The following is a 24,328-nucleotide window of genomic DNA, read 5'->3' as shown; positions in this document are numbered from 1 at the left end:
GGGAAATCCATATGATTCAATTTAACAAAGGTGGTTGTATTTGTCTTATAAGGAGGAATTATCCCTTAAGGGAAGGAAACATCAGGGAATGTCCAGGTGAGAAACAATTTTAAGAGACACCATGGAGGGCTCCAGTGTCCCCTCTTCACCAGCAACTTTCTTTCTCTCATTTTTTTTCCCCAGGCAGTATTTAGAATTTCATTATTTAAGTGCATTATATTGCATACCAATCCTAAAGGAAATCAACCTTGAATATCCATTGGAAGAACTGATGCTGAAGTTGAAGCTGCAATACTTTGGCCACTGGATGGAAAGAGCTGACTCACTGGAAAAGACCCTGATGCTGGGAAGGATTGAGGGCAGGAGAAGAGGGCAACAGAGGATGAGACGGTGGACACCATCACCAACTCAACAGACATGAGTCTGAGCAAACTTCCGGAGACAGTGAAGGACAGGGAAGCCTGGTGTGCTGCAGTCCATGGGATCACAAAGAGTTGGATACACTTAGCAACTGAACAACAACAAAACTGCATACATTAAAACTTCCCCTGGGTCTGGTGGTTGTTCAGTCACTCAGTCATGTCTGACTCTTTTCGACCCAATGGGTTGTAGCACACCAGGCTTCTCTGCCCTTCATCATCTCCTGGAGCTTGCTCAAACTCATGTTCATTGAGTCCGTGATGTCATCCAACCATCTCATCCTCTGTTGTCCCCTTCTCCTCCTGTCTTCAGTGTTTCTTCGCCTCAGGGTCTTTTCTAATGCGTCAGCTCTTCACATCAGGTGGCCAAAGTATTGGAGCTTCAGCTTCAGTATTAGTCCTTCCAATGAACAGTCAGGGTTGATTTCCTTTAGGATTGATTGGTTTGATCTCCTTACAGTCCAAAGGACTCTCAAGAGTCATTTCCAACAACACAGTTCAAAAGCATCAGTTCTTCGGTGCTCAGCTTTCTTTATAGTTCAACTCTCACATCCATACATGACCACTGGAAAAACCATAGTTTTGACTAGATGGGCCTTTGTGGGCAAAGTAATGTCTCTGCTTTGTAATACACTGTCTAGATTTGTCATAGCTTTTCTTCCAAGGAGCAAGCATCTTTTAATTTCATGACTGCAATCACCATCTGCAGTGATTTTGGAGACCAAAAAAAATAAAGTCTGTCACTGTTTCCATTGTTTCCCCATCTATTTGACATGAAGTGATGGGACCAGAAGCTGTGATCTTCGTTTTTTCAATGTTGAGCTTTAAGCCAACTTTTTCACTCTTTTCTTTCACCTTCATCAAGAGGCTCTCTAGTTCCTCTTCACTTTCTGCCATTAGAATGGTATCATCTGCATATCTGAGGTTGTTGAAATTTCTCCTGGAGGTCTTGATTCCAGCTTTTGCTACATCCAGCCCAGTATTTTGCATGATGTACTCTGCATGTAAGTTAAATAAGCAGGGTGACAATATACAGCCTTGATATACTCCTTTCCCAATTTGGAACCAATCTGTTGTTCCATGTTCAGTTCTAACTGTTGCTTCTTGACCTGCACACAGATTTCTCAGGAAGGAGGAAAGATGGCCTAGTATTCCCATCTCTTTAAGAATTTTTCACAATCTATTGTGATCCACACAGTCAAAGCCTTTAGTATAGTCAATGAAACAGAATTAGATGGGTCTTGGTGCTCATTAAATTAGGGTGACATCAAAGTTAGCTTAAATCACAACTTGGATAGATTGATGCTTTGTTAGGAATAGAATTCTGAAATCATGTCCAGGCTCTATAGGCTCAGTTGCCAATGTCAGGTGATGATAATCATACTAGTTCAGAAGTAGCAGTAGTTAAGTAAAAACAGATTTTATTTGTTACAACAACATTAAGATGTGTAGTTACTAACACCGCAGTGTGAGTTTATCTGATAACTTTCATAACTCTTAGAGGAAGGGGAGAAAGAAGAGAAAGGATAATTCTGAAGCTAGAGCTGGGATAATCATATGACACTGTGCATACCAGGGAATTTTTGAGAGCAAAAGGTGATTCTATCAACAAAATGCCAGGACAGTATATGTTAGCTGTGATTGCATGGAATGGTAATCTTAGCTCTAGGGAAAGACAGTCCCTGTCAAATAAACACATATATTAAGGAGTTAAATAAGAAGTGGTCCTTTAAATAAGACCACTAAATTCTTTTTCCTAATGGTATGGCCTTTTCACAGCTATGGCGACCAGTGACATATTTCCTTAACAACAAGAAACTAAAGCAACTGCACCTGGATAGGATTCCAAAAACCTTAGAGATTCACTGTCAAGCATACAGCATATGGAATACATTTGGTCAATTTGCAATTTTTCAGAGGCTGATTATCCAACTAATGCATTATCTTTTGGACCCTTGTTTTATTTCTTCTACTGGTTAATTCAGCAATATGTCAGTTCTGATAAGAAGGTTTGATGGAGAAGAAGATGAAGCTATTACATAAAATAAGTTTGGGGAATTACCAATAGATTTCAATTACCCATGTTACTCTTACTGAAGGCTGATTCATTGTGAAGAGGAGAGATTTAGCTGGACAGTCTTGCTGTTTCTAAGACAGAACTGTCCTTACTCTTTTTGTAATTATTGTACAGAACATATATTATATGTGCAATTGTGAACATACAGATCCTTACTTCCCCAATCCCGTGACCTGTGATTAATGCAATGAAAAAATAATCATGATCACTTAAATCAACTTGCAGTAACATATAAAAATAAAATAAAGGAGTTAAGTTTCAATATTCATGCCTTTTATTGTGGGGCCATGATCTTGATACAAAGAAGAAGAAATACTGGTGAGTTACTTTTTGGAAGGCAAGAAAAACAATTAGAGTCCACATGGTGTATAACCTATGGCATATAAGGCTACTAAATTGTCTTAAAATGCAATGTTTACATAAGCTTAAGAATGAAAGGAACATACCGTGAATATTAGAAAAACATTGCCGTACACAAAAGTATTGGCTTCTCCTACATTAATTTGGCTTCTCCTTCCTAAATTTAGTTGGATAATCTCTTCACCTATTCAAATCTTAATCACACTTCAAAGTCTAAATTAACATACACTTCTCTTTTTGAAGGTGTTGTCCATTACAAATCCAGTGTCTTTCTGTGTTCTCAGCTATAAATACCCATAATGCTCATTTGTCACCTGATTTATACTATCTTGATATGTCACTGCAGAGTTATATCATTTAACTTATTATTTATTGCTTGACTTTTCACATCAGAAACCAGTACAATCTCCCAAACCAGACTGTAAATTATTTTAGAGTGGGGGCCATTTGTGATCTATCCTTGTAACTTTCTGTGTGTGTGTGTGTGTGTGTGTGTGCATGCGTGTTTTAGTCACTCAGTCCTGTCCCACTCTTTGCGACCCCATGGACTGTAGCCTGCCAGGATCCCCTGTCCATGGAATTCTCCAGGAAAGAATACTGGCGTGGGTTGCCATTCCCTTCTCCGGGGGATCTTCTCAACCCAGGGACTGAACCCAGATCTCCTGCATTGCAGGCAGATTCTTTACCATCTGAGCCACCAGGGAAGCCCCTATCTTTCCTTAGGAGCTAACAACATTTTAAATATATTTAGGTTGGATTGTATGAAATTACCCATATGTGATCATTTTTGAGATATGATCAATAAAAAAGTGAATTTTATATGGTTCAACGTAATAACAGTTGTTCTAGAAATAATTGTGGAATGAGAATTATATTCAAAATTTTAAAATCATATATATATATACGCATATATAATAGATCATTTAGAATAGATCATTGAATTTGTTTTACTTTTTCTAGAAGCTATTTAGTCCCAAACAGCTTTATTATTAATTCATTAGCTTCTAGACATGATTTTTTAAAAAATGAATATGACTATTTTCTAAGGAAATAAGCATAATTGAAATAACAGATCATAAAGTACTGACTCTCTTAGCATGGTAATGCTAATATTGAATTTTTCTGGCACTATTTATCAGTTGATAAAACCATTCTTTAGACTAATATTAGTTACAGGTAATCTTTATTGTTGAATATATGTAGTATCCCAGGTGCTGTTCTAAGCATTTCCTATTGATACACTCACTGAAGAACCTGCATCTCAACCCTGTGAAATGGGTAATAATATATTTTTTTAGATGAGCAAATGTAGGCATGAAGAGGTAATTTGCTCAAAATCACACAACTAGTAATCATAGAACTGGGTGTCAAATTCAGGCAGTCTGGCTTCAATCCTTCTTTTAAATGCCACTGGAATTCTAATCAATAGAAATAGAGTTATTCAAAAATTAGAATAAATTAAAAATAATTTAACCTTATGAAAGATATAGCATCTGGTGATGACTTTATAATTTAGAGTTACAGAGTTGAATAGACCATATTTAGGGCTTGAAACCTGCAGCTTTGGTTCTTTCATAAACAACTCAAAACCAGTTTGTGTTAAATCTGGAATTTATAGTTTTGAATCCTCTACAAGAATTTTATAAAAGGAGAGAAAATAGGATTATGTAACATGTGTGTCTTAATTAATCAGGCATATTTATTTTCATATTTAGTTATGAATATATGCATGAAATATTTTTTAAGATTATGTTTAATGTTACTTTTTTTTTATAATCAATATACGTTCTCTATTGAAGATATTTGTTTTCTTTGGTACTTGAAAACTATACAAAATCCAGCAGATGAATGGATAAGGAAGCTGTGGTACATATACACCATGGAATATTACTCAGCCATTAAAAAGAATTCATTTGAATCAGTTCTAATGAGATGGATGAAACTGGAGCTCATTATACAGAGTGAAGTAAGCCAGAAAGATAAAGATCAATACAGTATACTAACGCATATATGTGGAATTTAGAAAGATGGTAACGATAACCCTATATGCAAAACAGAAAAAGAGACACAGATGTACAGAACAGACTTTTGGACTCTGTGGGAGAAGGCGAGGGTGGGATGTTTTGAGAGAACAGCATCGAAACATGTATATTATCAAGGGTGAAACAGATCACCAGCCCAGGTTGTATGCATGAGACAAGTGCTCGGGGCTGGTGCACTGGGAAGACCTAGAGGGATGGGGTGGGAAGGGAGGTGGCAGGGGGGGATCGGGATGGGGAATACATGGAAATCCATGGCTGATTCATGTCAATGTATGGCAAAAACCACTACAATATTGTAAAGTAATTAGCCTCCAACTAATAAAAATAAATGGAAAAAAAAAAGAATAAGAAAAAAAAAACTATGCAAAATCACACAGAGAATGCTGCTGATTCACTCAGAACAGTAATCAATAGATTGAAATATATATGCATATATAATGTACATTATGTTATCATAGTTAAATATACATATAAAACATGATCAGTAAAATGATTTGTCTTAATGTATAACTATAAGCATTCTTTATAATTGAACTTTTTTTTAGCAATAAATGAAATAATCCAGTATGATTTTTCTGTTTTCAAGAAAAGAAATACACTTTCCTCTGGAATACAGCATCAAATAATGACAAATGCATTAAATAGGTAAGTAAGCACTTGGCTTTAAATTTCTGGGCCTGAAATTGGGTTGGGTTGACTTGAAAAATGGGAGTTAAATTAGATGATTTTATGTTGTTCAAATGTCAACTTTCTGCAAGTGTCTGAAAGCAAGATTTGTTTATCAGTTCTAAAATCTATACTTTAGTAAATGCAATTCTGTTCCTAATAAAATAACCAAGCATACCCTTCCCTTTAAGAAAACAGCTAAAGGAAAACAGCCATGACTGTATTTTTCTTAGATATAGACTTAGGAGCTTACTGTAATAAGTTGAATCATTCAAAACCTGTGAAGATTTTTCTGTAAGGAGATCCAAGAAGTCCTTATCCATGCTTAAGTTTAGGAAGAGCTACTAGAAAAGGTTGGAGGTGTGGTGTATGACTGGAGGCTTAGAACTTTTAAATCAGACCCTTCTGAAATGCTTCAGTTTTCTGATCATTTCTATGAATTACATGTTTAAAGTCATCAGGGGGTTATCCCCATGAGCAAACTGCCTGATTTTGTTGTGTGGTTTTACTGCTGTTTCTGCTTTAGAAGAAGTGCTTGAAAACTCAAACCAGTGTTCAATCAGCTGAATCAGTTCAGAGAGAGCGGTGTTAGAGGCAGCGTTACCTTCTTACAGGCAGTGATGGAGCCGCCCAGGCTACTTCCCAAGCTGGCGCTGGCGCTGCCTTGCTGCGTCTCCGGAACCTCGTACATCAGGGGTGACTCCAAGCTGCTGTTTGTTCCCCAAAACACAAAAGAGAACACATTCTGTGAGTCATCTGCATATTTAGAAAGAAAGAAGCACAATGTGCTTTATGCAAAATCATCTTTTCAGATCGCGCTGGACACTGCAAACCTTCTGCTGACATTGATGTTTGTTTCCTTGCTGGTTTCACTTTTCTATTTGGTGGGACGACTATGACCTATTCCATTCTGAACATAAAATTGTGGCCCATTGCCCTCCACGGTCTGTGGATGGACACATCTGCATGATTTCTAGCAGAGTTGACACATTTTCTTAAGCAAGCAGTTCTAAAACCCAAGTAATATTCTTTCCATTGTCACATTATTTCTACTCAGCCAAAATGAATACATAAAAAATACTCATATTATTTTTTCAAATGAGAGGAAAACAATTTTAATTGGGAAGCAGTGTGGTACCATGAAAAGAATATGAGCTTTAGAAAACACAGGTCATCTCTTTATCATCCCTGTGACTGGAGACAGTATCTTAGTTTTCTTGTTTCCAAAATTCTAGACTTATATCCTCTTCCCCTATTCCTGTCAAATCTTGGTGGGCTTGACTATATACAGGGGTGTATAAATATTTTAAAAGATCTGAAATTGCTTATACAGGCTCAAGACATGATAAAAATCAAAATTATTTTTAGAAAATAGTTTTAGAATATTGAAGGTAACAGCTACCCACTCCAGTATTCTGACCTGGAGAATTCCATGTACTGTATAGGCCATGGGATTGCAAAGAGACAGGCATGACTAAGTGACTTACTGAGCTGAGCTGAGAAATATTAAGATTCAGAGGGCTTCTTGTATATTTAAATTAGGCTGAATAATTTTCTTCTGAAAATATGCAAATCTAGATTTTTAAAAAGTATACTGATATCTCAAGTCTACATATTTTATTTTTGTGGTTGTTGACCACATAGAATATGTGACATATAACATAGAACATTCATTAAAACATATTTTTTGAAATATTGTCTAATGACTCTTTATGTAATTATCAACCCAACATATAGAATTTTTTTCTTCAGATTAAGAAGCACCAAACAGAATATCCGTTAAATAAACACTGTGTTTCTAAATAACCTATAAGCCTCATGCTTGAGGTTCTGAATCAGTCAATTTTCACTGCATTATGATTAGCCATAAGTCAAATATTGCATGCATGTAGTCCATTTGTATTTCTGTTAATAACTACTATGAATAACATTCTTTTTTTTACATGACTGCAGATGGTGCTCTGTAACAGATCAGAAATTTGGGTAAAAATTTTATAAAATAATTCAATTAAAATCTGTTCTGTTTTAAACTTTATGTATTGTTTTCTGAGTAACTGCCACCTTGAGGAATAGAATGAAATGACAGCATCCATATTATTTTTGATGAACTAGGGAAAGATTGGGAAAGGAAGGATGAAAGGAAGAAAGGAAGGAAGGGATGGAGGAAGAAAAGAAAAAGGAAGAAAGAGGGGGAGGGATCAGGAAACAGAGGGAGAAGGGAACTGACTCTAGATCCTGGTTCTAATGCCTTAGCCAAGACACTGCCTAGCTTTTCAAGGCCTGTCTCTTTTTTGTTTATAAATGAAATGCTTATAGTGAAGTCTGTGGTCCCTGCTAGTTCTGGACCTCACTTTCAAAATATCATTGAGAGTCTGAGTTTTCAGCCCTGTTTTTACAGGCTTCTTGCAATGTAGGGCCTATACCCTACTTACTGTCAGTATGTGATTCTCCCTCAAACTCAGCTCTAGGTCTTCTGAATGCTTTCTCGGCCACAGGAAAGTTTGGCTTTTATACCAAACAGGTTATCATTGTGATATTCTAAATCATTTACACATGGAAGACAGGATCACCGACCAAGGTAACTATGGTCTGTAACAACTTGGCCCATGACTAAAAAGAAATTGTGTTATTATTCTTACTAGGAGCCAGTCAGAGCTCTATGTGCAGGAGTTCAGGGAGACAGGCTGAGGAGTCTGCATAGCTGCCTGCCCTGTTTCTGTTATGTCCTTTAGGCATCTCTGGTGAATTGAAGGATCACTTCCATCTAGGCCACCAAAGGATTTAAGTCCAGTGTTGGGACATTCCCCATGGCTCACTGCAGGGTTAGTGATCCTGAGAGCGGTAGGTAGGAAGGCTGAGAAATGAGATGGACACAAACCTGATTAAAACAGAGTAGAAACAGAGCTTCAGCAATCGGTATCTCTCTAAAGGTGGATCACATTTAACTTAGGGAAAACTGGGTAGGTCCAGAATCAGGGAACCTAGGCCAGAGTAAAAGATCATCAATGCAAGCTCTGTAAAGCACATTGTACAAGTAGCCACATTGCTCAGCCGTGTCTGACTCTTTGGGACCCTATGGACTGTAGCCTGCCAGGCTCCTCTGCCCATGGAATTCTCCAGGCAAGAATACTGGAGTGGATACCCATTCTCTTCTCCAGGGGATCTTCCCTACCCAGGGATTGAACCCGGTCTCCCCCACTGCAGGCAGATTCCTTACCATCGGAGACACCAGGGAGAGTAGCCACAGTACTATACTGATTATTATACACATAAAAATTTAACTGCTGAGTTAGTCTAGGAGAAAAAAGAAATGCCAAGTCACCAGATCACCAGATGGTTAATACCGAAATCAGACTGATTATATTTGCAGCCATAGATGGAGACGCTCTATACAGTCAGCAAAAACAAGACTGGGAGCTGACTGTGGCTCAGACCATGAACTCCTTATTGCAAAATTCACACTTAAATTGAAGAAAGTAGTGAAAACCACTAGACCCCATTCACGTATGACCTAAATTAAATTCCTTACGATTATACAGTTCAGTTCAATTCTGCTCAGTCGTGTCCAACACTTTGTGACCCCACGGACCACAGCACATCAGGCCTCCCTGTCCATCACCAACTCCCAGAGCTTGCTCAAACTCATGTCCATGGAGTCAGTGATGCCATCCAACCATCTGATCCTCTGTCATCCCCTTCTCCTCCTGCCTTCAATCTTTCCCAGCATCAGGGTCTTTTCCAATGAGTCCGTTCTTCGAATCAGGTGGCCAAAATATTGGAGTTGCAGCTTCAGCATCAGTCCTTCCAATGAATATTCAGGACTGATTTCCTTTAGGATTAACTGGTTGGATCTCCTTGCAGTCCAAGGGACTCTCAAGAGTCTTCTCTAACACCACAGTTCAAAAGCATCAATTCTGCGACACTCAGCATTTTCTTTATAGTCCAACTCTCACATCCTCTCACTACTGGAAAAACCATAGCTTTGACTAGACAGACCTTTGTTGGCAAATTAATGTCTCTGCTTTTTAATACACTGTCTAGGTTGGTCATAGCTTTTCTTCCAAGGAGCAAGCATCTTTTAATTTCATGGCTGCAGTCACCATCTGCAGTAATTTTGGAGTCCCCAAAAATAAAGTCTCTCACTGTTTCCACTGTTTCCCACGATTATACAGTGGAAGTGACAAATAGATTCAAACGATTAGATCTGATAGACAGTGCCTGAAGAACTTTGGACAGAAGCTCGTGACATTGTACAGGAGGCAGTGATAAAGATCATCCCCAAGAAAAAGAAATGCAAAAAGGCAAAATGAGGCCTTACAAATAACTGAGAAAAGAAGAGAAACTAAAGGCAAAGGAGAAAAGGAAAGATATACCCATTTGAATGCAGAGTTTCAAAGAATAGCAAAGAGAGATAAGAAAGCGTTTCTCAGTGATCAGTGCAAAGAAAGAGGGAAACAGTAGAATGGGAAAGACTAGAGATCTCCTCAAGAAAATTAAGAGATACCAAGGGAACATTTCATACAAAAATGGGCACAATAAAGGATAGAAATGGTATGGACCTCTAAGTGGACCAACAGTTAGAACTGGACATTTCTGCTCCTTGGAAGAAAAGCTATGACCAACCTAGACAGCATGTTAAAAAGTAGAGACATTACTCTGCCAATAAAGGTCTGTCTAGTCAAAGCTGTTTTCTCCAGTAGTCATGTATGGATGTGAGAGCTGGATTATAAAGAAAGCTGAGTGCCGAACTGATGCTTTTGAACTGTGGTGTTGGGGAAGACTCTTGAGAGTCCCTTGGACTGCAAGGAGATCCAATCAGTCCATCCTAAAAGAGATCAGTCCTGAATATTCATTGGAAGGACTGATGTTGAAGCTGCAACTCCAATATTTTGGCCACCTGATTCGAAGAGCTGACTCACTGGAAAAGACCCTGATAATGGGAAAGATTGAAGGCAGGAGGAGAAGGGGATGACAGAGGATGAGATGGTTAGATGGCATCACCAACCCGATGGACATGAGTTGAACAAGCTCTGGGAGCTGGTGATGGACAGGGAGGCCTGACGTGTTGCAGTCCATGGGGACGTAAAGAGTCGGACATGACTGAGTGACTTAACTGAACTGACTGAGCCACATGTATCCTGGTATGAAAATCTTTCTGCCTTTAAGATGATAGTGAGATTGAGATTCTAGTCAGAAATGAAGGTGAAGAAGGGGATTTGAAAGTGTAGCAGGGCTTGCTCCATTTGTTTTAAGGCTAAGCATGTATAGCATTAACAAAATAAAAAATGTGTCCTCAAAACATCTCTGCTCTCCTGAAACACATTATGAATCAATTTAATGATGCCTATATCTAAAATATATCTAGAGAGGCACATCTTTTAAATCACGTGACATCAATGTAAGTTTCCAGTAGGTGACTACAACCCAGCTCAATCTATTTCCATGCCTTTGGGAAGGAGACGGAATTTTCAGAGTATCTGCAAAACTGTTTTCTCTCTAGAAGCAGAACATTTGCTGCTACAGGATGAGACAGCGCTGGCAAGAACATGAAACTCATGCATTTATTAAAAATGAGCACAAATTGACATTAAAAGAACTGCTGTCAAGATATAGCACAGACTTATAACTTGCTCTTAATGGGGAAGGATGTAAATACTTCCCTGGGACATTTTTGTTTGATTTTGACAAGTGCTGACAGTATTTATTAAGCACATCCTTTCCATCTCATTTCACGCTGGAAACTGCTAAATGCATTTCAGTGAGGAGGAAGATCAAGGTAGGAAGGAAGGCACCACAGCAGAATTTAAAGTAGTGACTTTAGAAGTATTATAGGAGGAGAAGAGACACCTTTGTAGAACAATGTCGTATATCAATGAGATCCTGAGTTGCCACCACACTGCAATCAATGATTCATGCAATGTGAATAAGTAGGTCAACCATTAGTAGTGAAAATAGCTTAAGGAATATTCAGTGATTTCACCAGAGAATGAAATGACCCACTACTGGAAATTGAGTGGTTTTTACGTTGCTACTCGAAGTTCAGTCTATGTACCAGCAGCACTCTTGGAAGCTTGTTGATATCCAGGATCTCATGACCTGCCCTAGAGCTACTGGATGAGATCTGCATTTTGACACTAAACTCATGGGATTCACATTCTCATTAAAGCTTGAGAAGCATTTATCTAAGGTCTTAAGTTAAATATATATTCTTTTTGCCCTTGAGCCTTTGCACATGATATTACTTCTTTTAGAAACATACAGATGAACCTATCTTCAGAGCAGGAATAGGAATGTATTTGCAGACACAGGGAACAGACACACAGAGACAGGGTAGCAGGTATGAGGTGAACTGGGAGATTGGGATTCACATATATGCACTGCCATATGTAAAAGTGATAGCCTGTGGGAAGCTGCTGTATAGTGCATGGAGCTCAGCTTGGTGCTCTGTGATGATCTAGATGGATGGGATGGAGGTGGGGTGGGAGGGAGGTCCAAAAGAGTCCAAAAGACTGTTGTTGTTGTTAGGTTGCCCAGTCGTGTCTGACTCTCTGCAACCCCAAGGACTGCAGCATGCAAGGCCTCCCTGTCCCTCACCATCTCCCAGAGTTTGCCCAAGTTCATGTTCATTGCATCGGTGATGTTGTCCAGTTATCTCATCCTCTGATGCCCTCTTCTCCTTCTGCCTTCAATCTTTCCCAGAATCAGGGACTTTTCCAATAAGTCATCTGTTCACATCAGATGACCAAAATACTGGAGCTTTCTCATCAGTTCTTCCAGTGAATATTCAGGGTTGATCTCCCTTAAGATTGACCAGTTTGATCTCCTTGTCATCCAAGGGGCTTTCAGGGTCTTCTCCAGCACCACAACTCGAAGGCATCAATTACTTCGTGTTCTGCCTTTTTCATGGTTTAGCTCTCACAACTGTACATGACCACTGGGAAGACCATATTCTTGACTATATGGACCTTTGTTGGCAGAGTAATGTCTCTGCTTTTCAATACACTGCACTGTCTAGGTTTGTCATTACTTTCCTGCCAAGAAGCAATCATCTTCTAATTTCATGGCTGCAGTCACCGTCCAGAGTCATTTTGGAGCCCAAGAAGAGGAAATCTGTCACAACTTCCACTTTTTCCCCTTCTATTTGCCATGTAGTATTGGGGGCAGCTGCTATGATCTTAGTTTTTTTTTTTTTTAATATTTAGTCTTAAGCCTGCTTTTTCACTGGGACATATGTGCACATATAAATGCTGAATTTCACTGTACAGCAGAAACTAACACAACAGTGTAAAGCAATTATCCCCCAATTAAAAAAAACACCCTTCCTGTACCCACCCCCACCCCACCCCGCCCCCCTGCTTCCTCCAGGATAATTTCTACTCTATCCTTTGAGTCTCCATTTATAAATCACCTCTTGCATCTCTTTCTTTCCCCTCTCTCTGCTAAGGTGACTGCTCCTCTCCAACCTCCAATGGCCAATGCATGCACATGCACACACACAAACACACACACACACACACACACACACACCTTCACCTTTCCTCCTCCCTCATCTTCCAAATCTCAACTCAACCCAAGAAATGAGATAGATACTCTCCTTGTGAGTTCCAATAGCAGTTGTCCTATGTCAGCACTTGTCAAAATGATATATAATTGCATAATGTTTGTCTGTCTCCCTGTTTAGGCTATAAGTAATGCTTTCACTCTTAGGGATCCCTTACCACCTAGGACAGCACTAGGCAGTGATGGACGCTCAATTAGTATTTATCAATGTTGTTTTTCCTTATCTTTCTCAGCATCCTGGTTGACCTCAAAAGATTAGGCACTGGAGAGTGTTTGAATTCAATGCTAAATTTCCTGCAGTGGTGACAGATGGTGAGATAAGCCACATCTGAAAAGATAATTTAAAGAATTTCCCAGGATAATTCTAACAAAAAGGGATCCTGCTGCTGTTGCTGAAGTCAAGTAAACACAGTGCAAGTTAGACAATATGTATGACAAAACCCACTGGAAAAAAATAATAATAATAATAAAAATTAAAAAAAAAAAAAAAGAAAAGAAAAAAAAAAAAAATAAAAGCTAAGGTTTATTGTTAGTTTCTCCCCCACATAAAGAATGCTCTTAGTAAAATATGGTAATTGGTTTGATTGTCTCAATCCTATTAAGGATATCTATTCTTGGGCCTTCTACTAAATCCTTTAATCTCAACACCAGACGAAAAATAAAAGCTCCTATCTATCAGAAGGGACTTTGAGCAAGGAATCAAGTGCCCCTTGTTAAAACCAGTTTAACAACATGCCACAGCCTAGAATTTAGAGGGTTTTAAAATACACATTTGTGTGGTTCAAAATGAAAGTTTGCTAAAGTGAATGTCCTTATTTTACCCTTCTCTAAAGGGACTAATTTGTAAGATGAAGAAAAGGGGTTTAGGTCAGTCTTTCTAAAACTGATATGGAAAACTGAAAACCCAAAGCAATCTTGAGAAAGAACAAAGCTGGAGGCATCACACTCCCTGATTTCAAACTATATTACAAACCTATAAAACAGTGTGATCTTAGCATAAAAAACAGAGATTACTGGAACAGAATACAGCACCAGAAATAAATGTACTCATATAAGGTCAATTAATTTATGACAAAGGAGCCAAGACTATACAATGTAGAAAAGGCAATCTCTTCAGTAAATGGTATTGAAAAATGGAACAGTCACATGAAAAAGTATGAAACTGGACCCCTACCTTATGGTGTGCTGTGCTTAGCCTCTCAGTCATGCCTAACTCTTTGAGATCCCACAGGCTGTAGCTCACATGCTCCTCTGTCCATGGGGATTCTCCAGACAAGAATACTGGATTGGGTTGCCATGCCCTCCTCCAGGGGATCTCCCCAACCCAGGGATCAAACCCAGGCCTTCCGCACTGCAGGCAGATTCTTTACCAGCTGGGCCACCAGGGAAGCCCATGAATATGAGTGGGTTGCCTATCCCTTCACCAGGGGATCTTCCAGACCCAGGAATCGAACCAGGTCTCCTGCATTGCAGGCGGATTCTTCACCAGCTGAGCTACGAGGGAAGCCCCCCACTACCTTATATCATACACAAAAATTAACTTGAAATAGATTAAAGACTTGAAAATAAGACCTGAAACCATAACACTCCTAGAAGAAAATAAAGGCACTAAGCTCATAGATGATTTTTTAAAATCTGACACCAAAAACGAAAGCAAAAAAGCAAAAATAAAAAGATTCTGCACAGCAAAGGAAACCATCAACAGAATGAAAATGCAACCTACTGGAAGGGAGAAAATATTTGCAAATCATATATCCGATAAGGGGCTAATATCCAAAATATGCAAAGAACTCAAAGTTCAATAGCAAGAAACTGAACAGCTCAGTTTAAAAAGTAGGCAGAAGATCAGAATACAGATGGTCAATGAAAAGATGTACTACATCATTAATCACCAAGGACATGCAAATTGAAATAACAAAGAGATATCACTTCATACCTGTTATAATGACTAACAGACAAAATAGCAAGTACTGGAGAGGACATGGAGAAAAGGGAACACCTGTACACTGTTGGTGAGATGTAAACTGATGCAGTCACTTGTGGAAAACAGTATGCAGTTTCCTCAAAAAATTAAAAATAAAACTACCATATGATCCTGCAATTCCACCTTTGGGCAGTTTCCCCAAACAGAACAAAAACACTCATTTGAAAAGATATATGCACCCCATGTTCATTGCAGCATTATTTACAATAGCCAACACATCCTAAGTTCCTCCATCAATGGATGGATGAATACAAACACACAAGCATGCGAGCTCACATGTACACAGGAACTGGAATATTAATCAGCCATAAAAACAAATGAAATATTGGCATTTGTGAATTACATGGAGGGACCTTGAGGGCATTATGCTAAGTGAAATAAGTCAGACAAAGAAAGACAAATACTATTTGTACAATCCCTCTTATATGTGGAATCAAAAACATACATGTATATATGTGTATTTATCTATATCTATATCATCTGCATCTATAAAAAAAAGGGACAGGTAGGTGGAAGAAATGGGTGAATGTTTTTTGCTTTATTCTTTAAAAGTTACATGATGTGTAAATTTCTTCATCTTCTTACCAATCTATTGACAAATACTCCCTCCTTGGCCAAGCTTTAGTCAAGTTCATTACACTGTTCGTGAATCAGAAATCTCAGCTTTGTGATACTGTCAATGCTGCTAATGAAACCCTAAGGCCTGATTTCCCAGGTGGCTCAGTGGTAAAGAATCCACCTGCCAATGCAGGAGGCACAGGAGATGTGGGTTTGATCTCTGAGTCAGGAACACTCCCTGGAGGAGGAAATGGCAACCCATTCCAGCATTTTTGCCTGGAAAATTCCATGGACAGAGGAGCCTGGCAGACTATAGTCCATGGGGTCACAGAGTCGGACATGACCGAGCACAAGCACAAATGGTGATTGTTAGTTGCTCAGTCGTGTCTGACTCTCTGTAATCCTGTGGACTGTAGTCTGCCAGGCTCCTCTGTCCATGGGATTCTCCAGGCAAGAATACTGGGGTGGGTTGCCATTCTGCTCTCCAGGGGAACTTCCCAAACCAGGGATCGAAGCCGGGTCTCCTTCATTGTAGGCAGATTCTTTATCATCTGAGCTGAAAGAGTCGGACATGACTGAGCACAAGCACAAATCAACTATACTCTAATTCAACATTGATTATTTAAAAAATACACATTATAGAATTATTACCTCATGTGGGATATAACTTGTAAACACCAGTGGTTGGTCTTTTTTTTGTTTATTTTCAGTATTAAATTATATCAAACACTGTTCAGTGAAGACTTTTTCATTCAGGCAACCCTTAAATCTATCAGACATTTCCAATGAAATTTCCAATGAAATTTCCAATTCAGAAATTTCCAATGAAATGTCTGATAGCCCATCGTAAGTAGATATGATGCACAATAACTATATTATAATAGAAAAGGTAAACAATAAGCTGCTTAATATAATACAAGGACTGTACTGTAGAACAGACTGTATTGATGATTATATACATAATATAAAAGCATTTATTGAATGGTAGTCTGTGTGTCAGATGCTGTGCTTTGAAAATTCATATACTATCTCTGAGTAAATAGATGACAGCAAGTAACGGCCTCAGGAATTTCATCACTGACATAGGGGTTTATTTTTTTACCTTAAAACTCAGTTTCACAATCTCAGCATTCACCAACACCCCAAGATTTAACCTTGAAAATATAACTCCTTGTTCAGAAAAGAGGATCAAGCCAAAGAACAATACAGTTTAGCTTTTTCTCCCTTTTTGTTAACAAGGGCTATGGGAAACTTTTGAAAACATATGTCCTACAAATGGTGTATGAAAAATATTATTTTAATGTCAGACAAAAGGTACCTATCACTGCTAAGTTACAGTTGCATGAATATGCACTTATATATGAAGGCCATTAGATGATTACTATTGACATACTTATCCCAAAGTTCTTTATTTCTTAAAAAAGGTTCAGGGGATATTTGTCAAAACACATCATGTACGTCACTGCATTCTGCTGCATCTAGATTTTAGTTCAGATACATTGATACATTAGTAATATATGGTATAGTATCTACCTCCATTCCCAACTAATTTTTGTTCTTCCATCAAACCACCTGGGCAAGAGCTTCGTTCTGTTATACAATCTTCTCTATGTTGCTTCTAAACATATTGCCGTCATCTAATGCATAGCAGATGCTTAATGTATATGGACTATTTTACACTGTCTTTTAATTATGCCCCTTTTATAGATCAGGAGTTGGAGGTTAACGTAATCCAAGTTTATATCCCTGGTAAATAACTGCTCTGTGATTTGCTCTGCTTTTCTTATCTCTACATCATGCTATTTTCCATTGTAACGTCTAATTTTCCCTCTAATCCTTGGCATCCATGACCATGTCCTCTAAATGAGCCCCAATGTAGCCAAGTCCTAGTACTTTGGTATTTGAGAACATCTAGGTTCAAGTTTCTACTTTAGTACTTATTAGCTGGGTGAAATTGGACATGTGACTTAAACCTCTCTAAACATTCATTTCCTCATCTGTGACATGCAGATTCTAATAGAAGCTGTGTCATGGAACTGTTCTGGTGGTTAAATGGGGTTATTGTCTTATAAAGCAGTAGCATAATGCTGGCACAGAGAAAGCACTAGATATTAAATTGAGAAATGATGCCATGTTAAGCTCCATAAATTGACTTATTCTTAAGATTCTCCTTATCAGATTTTAAGTATATTTTGAAAAAAATTAAACAGAATATGTGCAGACCTTTTGAATAAATGCATAAACATTGAATACTCGTGATTTTCTTGTTTTCTTTTAATTTTTATTGGAGTATAGTTGCTTTACAGCCTTGTGTTAGTTTCTGTTGTACAGTAAAGTGAATCAGCTACTCATATACACATATCCCCTCTTATCAGGATTTCCTTCCCATTTAGGTCACCACAGAACATTGAGCAGAGTTCCCTGTGCCATGCACTAGGTTCTCATCAGTTGTCTATTTTATACACAGCAGTGTGTAATGTCAATTCCAACCTTCCAATTCATCCCAACCTCCCCTTTTCCTCCTTGGTGTCCATACATTTCTTTTTTACATCTGTGTCTCTATTTCTGCCTTGAAAATTGGTGCATCTGTATCACAGTTCTAGATTCCACATACATGTGTTAAAACCCAGAGGCGGTCATACAGAGAGAAATAATTCAAAAAGAGAAATAAATATTTGCTATAGTGACATTTCTCTTTTCTGTTCTCAGACCTGAGTTTCTAAAATATATACATACTTATGCTGTCTCTTGACTATCACTATGAGATTATAAAATAAAGAGCAATGAACCATTTTTAAATCCAAGGAAACATAGAATTCATTCAATGAGTCTGCTGCTGCTGCTGCTAAGTCGCTTCAGTGGTGTCCGATTCTGTGCGACCCCATAGACGGCAGCCCACCAGGCTCCACCGTCCCTGGGATTCTCCAGGCGAGAACACTGGAGTAGGTTGCCGTTTCCTTCTCCATCAATGAGTCTAAAGCTGTACAAATATACGGCCTGTTCAGACACACAGTATTTTATTTGTCAATGGGGGAAATATTCAAGTTTATAGAGGACTAATCTGACTTCAGTGAAAATTTGAATTGAAAGTGTTTTTTGAGGAAAGAGGTATTGCTATTTTAATTGAAAAAAAATAATGAATACTTTAATAAATACACAAGAATTACTTTTCTCTACAGTGGAACCATATATAACTTTGTTCTGTATTTTTTAAATCGCCTATACTTGTGTTATGTTCTCATAATTTAAAAGATAAAAAAGAATTATTTTTCTAAGACATTTTATGGATATTTTCCTCTGTTTCTGTTTGCCTTCTTCATTTGCTTGGCAAACCCTTTCTTCTGAGATACTGGGAGTTACGCTTCTGTGAAGCCTTTGCTTCAGGTATCATTGGAATTTATTGTATGACAGAAGGAGTTCAAATCTGGTGCTCGGTGACAATGTAGAGGGGTGGGATGGCGTGGAAGGTGGATGGGAGGTTCAGGAGGGAGGGGACATGTATATACCTATGGCTGAGTTATGTTGAGGTACGGCAGAAAATAACACATTAAAGTAAAGCAATTACCCTCCAATTAAAATAAAAACAGAAAGAGAGAGAAAAAGAAACAGTAGGAGAGGGAGGAGAGGAGTCATGCACTCAAGCTAGAGCTGCTTGAGTCATGCATGTTGTTTATTTACATTGAAAGTCAGTTATATCTGGATTTCCCTGGTAGGTCCAGTGGTTGAGACTCTGCAATGCCAGTGTAGTGGGTACAGACTTGATCCCCGGTTGAGGAACTAAGATCCCACATGCTGTGCCGTGAAGCCAATAAATAAATAAATACAACAATGATTCACTAAAGAAAATCAGGTCACTTATGTGAAAGTGGGTTAATGAAGAAAAAAGGAGTGAAAGAAGAAAGGTAAGAAGCGTAGATATGTGTGTGAAAAATACAGGACTCCACCATTCTGATGTGTCTACTGATTGTTGTATGGATTTTAAGAAGTCTTTTTTGATAAATAAGTGAGTCTCTTATTTGTTAGTCTCAAGTTAAAAAAACTGACATATTATTCTGTTGATCAAAATAATGTCATATTTTACAAGTTGCTTCTGAGGGTATAAATGTATATGACACTTTTGGAAAACAATCTGGATGCACATTTCATGACTCTTCTTATGTGTTACTCAGTACTGCAGCTTAAAAGAATTTATGCTAGAGGATTGACACTGATGTCTGAGATAAAGACTCGTGTACTGAGATTTTCATTCAACATTATGAACAGGGAAAACTGAAATAAAGAATACATTCACTAATGGGTACATTGATGGAACCAGTATGCCTCTTCCCCATAAATACAAAATAACTTGGGGAGATGCTCCCCTGTTGAATGACCACAGTTAAACACAAAATGTTATACAATATGACTATTGACATAGGTGGCATCCTTCTAAAATGTAAGCTTGATCAGGTTATCTTTACGCTTAAAACCTTGCTGCAGGTTTGTGTTTCACTTCTAGTAAAATTGTAAGTCATTGCCGTGGACCACAAAGCCCTACATGCTTGGCATCTCATCACCTCTGAGGCCTTGTGTCCTTCACACCCTTCCTCTCTCCACTCTGGCCACACTGGCCTTCTTGGTATTCCTAGAACAGGACAGGCACACTGTTGTCTTAGTCCCTTCCCTAGCTGTCCCTTGCCTGGAATGGTCTTAGTCTGCAAAACCCCTTCATCACCTCCTTCAGGTCTTTCCCAAATGCCCATTCTCAATGTGGCTTTTCCTGACCTCTCTGTTATCACCCAGACCTCCCTACACTGGACTTCCCAATCTCTCCTACTTTTGTTCTATTTTTCTCAGTATCAATATCATCTTCTAACATTCTATAGGATGTATTATTTACTAATTTATTATTTATTACAGGTCTCTCCTCCCTGCCCTCCCTCACTCCACCCTGCTGGTTGTAAATTCCGAAAAATGTGGGGATATTTGTTGGTTTTTCATAATGCATTCTCAGTCCAAGCATAACATCTGGATGACAGTAGGAGCTCAGTCAAGTTTGTTGAATCAATGAGCTACTTAAAACAAATGTATACATAGTTTCATATACACGGAAACATACTGGAGTGGGTTGCCATTTCCTACTCAAGGGGATCTTCCAGGACCTAGGGATCGAACCCATGTTTCTTGTATCTATCTTCTGCACTGCAGAAGGATTCTTTACTGAGCCATCAGGGAAGCCCCTGAAAATGTAAACAGAACTTATCTTTGGATTATGGGATGATTTGTGACATTTTCTTTCTTGTTCTTTGCTACATTTTCTAGATTCTTTACATTCTTTACATATACATGTGTGCATGTGTGTGTGTGTGTGTGTGTGTGTGTGTGTGTGTGATTCAAAAGAATTCTCTATTTTAAAATGTGTGATCTCTGTAAGCTCTGAAAACCCAGAGCTTCTGAAGAAAAAATGGAGATGCAAAATTGTATTATATCTACAGTCATAAGGAATTTACCTGGTTAGTAAATTTTTTTTCCTTTTTCAAAATAAATGAAATTTTCCATCTTAGCATAGAGGTTATTATTTTAGTAGTAAGTTCTCATGGGTCCCACCAAAGGTAACAGACAATCCAGCCATTACAGTGAAAATGAACTAATGTGACTGACAGAACCAGGAAATGCTGCCTTTAACCAAAGGTTAGCAAGGAGATCCAACCAGTCCATCCTAAAGGCGATCAGTCCTGGGTGTTCATTGGAAGGACTGATGCTGAAGCTGAAACTCCAGTGCTTTGGCCACCTCATGCAAAGAGTTGAATCATTGAAAAAGACCCTAATGCTGGGAGGGATTGGGGGCAGGAGGAGAAGGGGGCGACAGAGGATGAGATGGCTGGTGGCATCACCGACTCAATGGGCATGAGTTTGAGTAAACTCCGGGAGTTGGTGATAGACAGGGAGGCCTGGCGTGCTGCGATTCACGGGGTCACAAAGAGTCGGACATGACTGAGCAACTGAACTGAACTGAACTGAACTTCCATGGCAAAGTTTTTATGCAGAAGAACCCTTTATCACGGATGACTGGGTATGAGCCTACATCTTGTTTTCCTTACATCTCTGGGGGATGAAGATGTTGAACGGTTTCATAGTTGTCTACGTAGATAACTGGCAAAATGAAATTAAACTTCGACAACCCTATGGAACACTTCACTGATTCTGGATAATGAGACTTAGATCAGGAGTGGAAGATTTTGGAAGCTGCTGGATAGAGTTATCGGCACAGGTTAAAAGAGCACCATCATGCCAAAATACAGATCCCCTCAAAAGAAGTAGCTCCTGTTCTCCTGATGGGTGAGGACAGCCAACGCTAATGGCTTCATTTCTCTGAAGCTATCAGAATAGTCTAATGGTTTTGTATTGAACTCTTCATTGGGTATACCAGAATGTCTTTTAAAATATCTAAAGCCTGTAGGAAGCCTTTCATGTGTTAGAATAACATTGAATAACATTCCTTTCAAAGGGTAGAGGGGTAACCTTTCCCAGATCATTCTTACTCTCAGACACGCTGCAAGCACATTTGGATTTATTAAATGGATCTTCTAAGTGAACCTGGAATTTGTATTACTACAATTATAGATTATTTTTATAGAGTCTAGTTAACTTAATTCCTTAGAGATGAACGTGTTTTCATTTTATGGCTTTAAAAGGTACAGCTTGTTAAATGTTTATGAATAGAATAAAATAAATTTAAAATTGAGGTAATTTTACATCCCAAACATTTAGCCATGAGAGGGTTTAAATAGAATTCACAAACTGTGCAGTATTAAAATAGTTTAAATTAGTTGCCAACTCTTGAAAACTGGAAGAATGCACCTTAAAAGGTTTGAGTTTTGTTTTCTCTTGAAATATATAAATCAGGCTACCCTGGCAGAACTTGTTGAGCTTGGGACCTGTTTAAATTCAGCATGCTTTTTTAGTTTCAAGTGTATAGCAAAGTGACCCCATACATATTGCAAATCAACTACACTCCAATATTAAATTTAAAATTAAAAAATAATTTCAGCATGCTTTGTGAGCATGCTGTTGCACTCATTTTCATTACAAGTGTCAGCCTGGAAAACATTTGATCATACGACTTCAGAATAAAAAACATTCTTGACATATTTTTGCCTCAGATTTTCTTCCTTCAGATTTTTAGAACTGTAAAACTAAGCCTTGAGTTACCATTGCTCTTAGATTTAGTTATTTTTGTAATTATTTTTGCATTTTGAAATACAGCACTCTGATACACACTTTTATTAGAGTTTGAAGAAGTCTTTTCTGTTGTCATAGCAGATATTTCATAAGCTATCCAGCAGGCTACTTTTACAACTAACAAAGAGTTGGGTTTGTATTTTCTTGGAGAGAGTATCTGGAGAAATCCCAATTCAGACAATATTATATGTATATATATTTGTGTGTGTATCAGCTTCCCTGATGGCTCAGCAGGGAAAGAATTTCTCCTGCCTGCAGGAGACGCAGGAGACCCAGGTTTGATCACCGGGTCAGGAAGACACTCTGAAGAAGGAAATGGCAACTCTCTCCAGTATTCTTGCCTGGGGAAATTCCATGGACAGAGAAGCCTCGTGGGCTACAGTCCAGGGGGTCGCAAAGAGTTAGACACAGCTGATTAAGCAAGTAAGCAAATCTTTACCTATAAATGTTAATGTATATGAATTTCCATTTTATGCCATAATTATATTTTATATTGAATGAAGGAGGAATTTCCAATTTAGCTGAGGTTAAATTTAAACTGCCAGATTTTATTTCCAAATTTGTTTTCTTAAGGTGAAAAGGAGCATCTGATTTGCTATTGAACCGTACAAAACACTTGGCACTATGTCTGCCAATTAGGCAGCACTCAATAAATATGATAGGATCCAAAAATGGCACCACAAAAATTATAGTGATCTATCCACAATTGTCAGATAAAGGTGAACATAGTCTTTTAATTTTATCTCCATGTCTTTGTCTGTGAGACTCTATAGTCCTGAAATACAAATGTTAGTAAAACCAACATTTAGCTAGAAAGAGTACAAATCAGCCGTAAGTGGAACTGTCATTTTTTAAAAATCAACAAAAAACTCATGTAAATTATATTTGCAATATTTGAAACCAGTGGAATGGAAAAATGTATAATATCCACACACTAAACAATAGTCCATAAGAAGAATTACAATTAATATAAATATATATGTCAAAATAAAAAAAATCTTCTTGTAATGTGATCTAGTAACAATACTGCTGTGTACTGGAAGTTAGAAGATTTGAGTTTGGTTCACTTTTACTAGCTCGACCTTGGGAAAGTTACTTAATCTCCCTGAGTCTCCACTTTCTCATCTGTCAAATGGGGCAATACTATCTACAAGATGTGCTGTTAACGAAGGGAGTCTCAGTTAATGTTAATAGACACACGTGGCTGAGCACCCACTCTACCTTAGTTGCTGTGATAGGACCTTTACATTTGTCACTTCATAGCTTCAGAGTAGGGGAGATATTATTGCCCTACTGTATTCATAAGAAGACTGAGACTCAGAGGTCTGGAGTTTGCTAGGAGTTACACAGTTAATTAAGTGGTGTAATTTGGGATTCAAGCCTGGGTGAACCTGCCCTCAGTCTGTGCTCTTTCCTTTGGAAAACTTTCCCCTAGAAAACA

General features: G+C 38.3%; 1 protein-coding gene across 1 annotated transcript in view; it reads right to left on the bottom strand.

Annotated features, from left to right (window-relative positions):
* SPHKAP (SPHK1 interactor, AKAP domain containing) overlaps nt 1-24,328 on the bottom strand; it is a 185,785-nt gene that overhangs the window by 129,663 nt on the left and 31,794 nt on the right. The window contains exon 2 of the mRNA XM_061147965.1: nt 6,169-6,320. Within this exon, the coding sequence (XP_061003948.1) occupies nt 6,169-6,320 (152 nt within the window). The remainder of the gene's footprint in view (nt 1-6,168; nt 6,321-24,328) is intronic.

The sequence above is a fragment of the Dama dama genome, chromosome 8 (assembly GCF_033118175.1).
Source record: "Dama dama isolate Ldn47 chromosome 8, ASM3311817v1, whole genome shotgun sequence".
NCBI classification, from domain to species: domain Eukaryota; kingdom Metazoa; phylum Chordata; class Mammalia; order Artiodactyla; family Cervidae; genus Dama; species Dama dama.
Note: the sequence above shows the minus strand (reverse complement) of the source record. Positions and strands in the feature narration are given on the sequence as shown.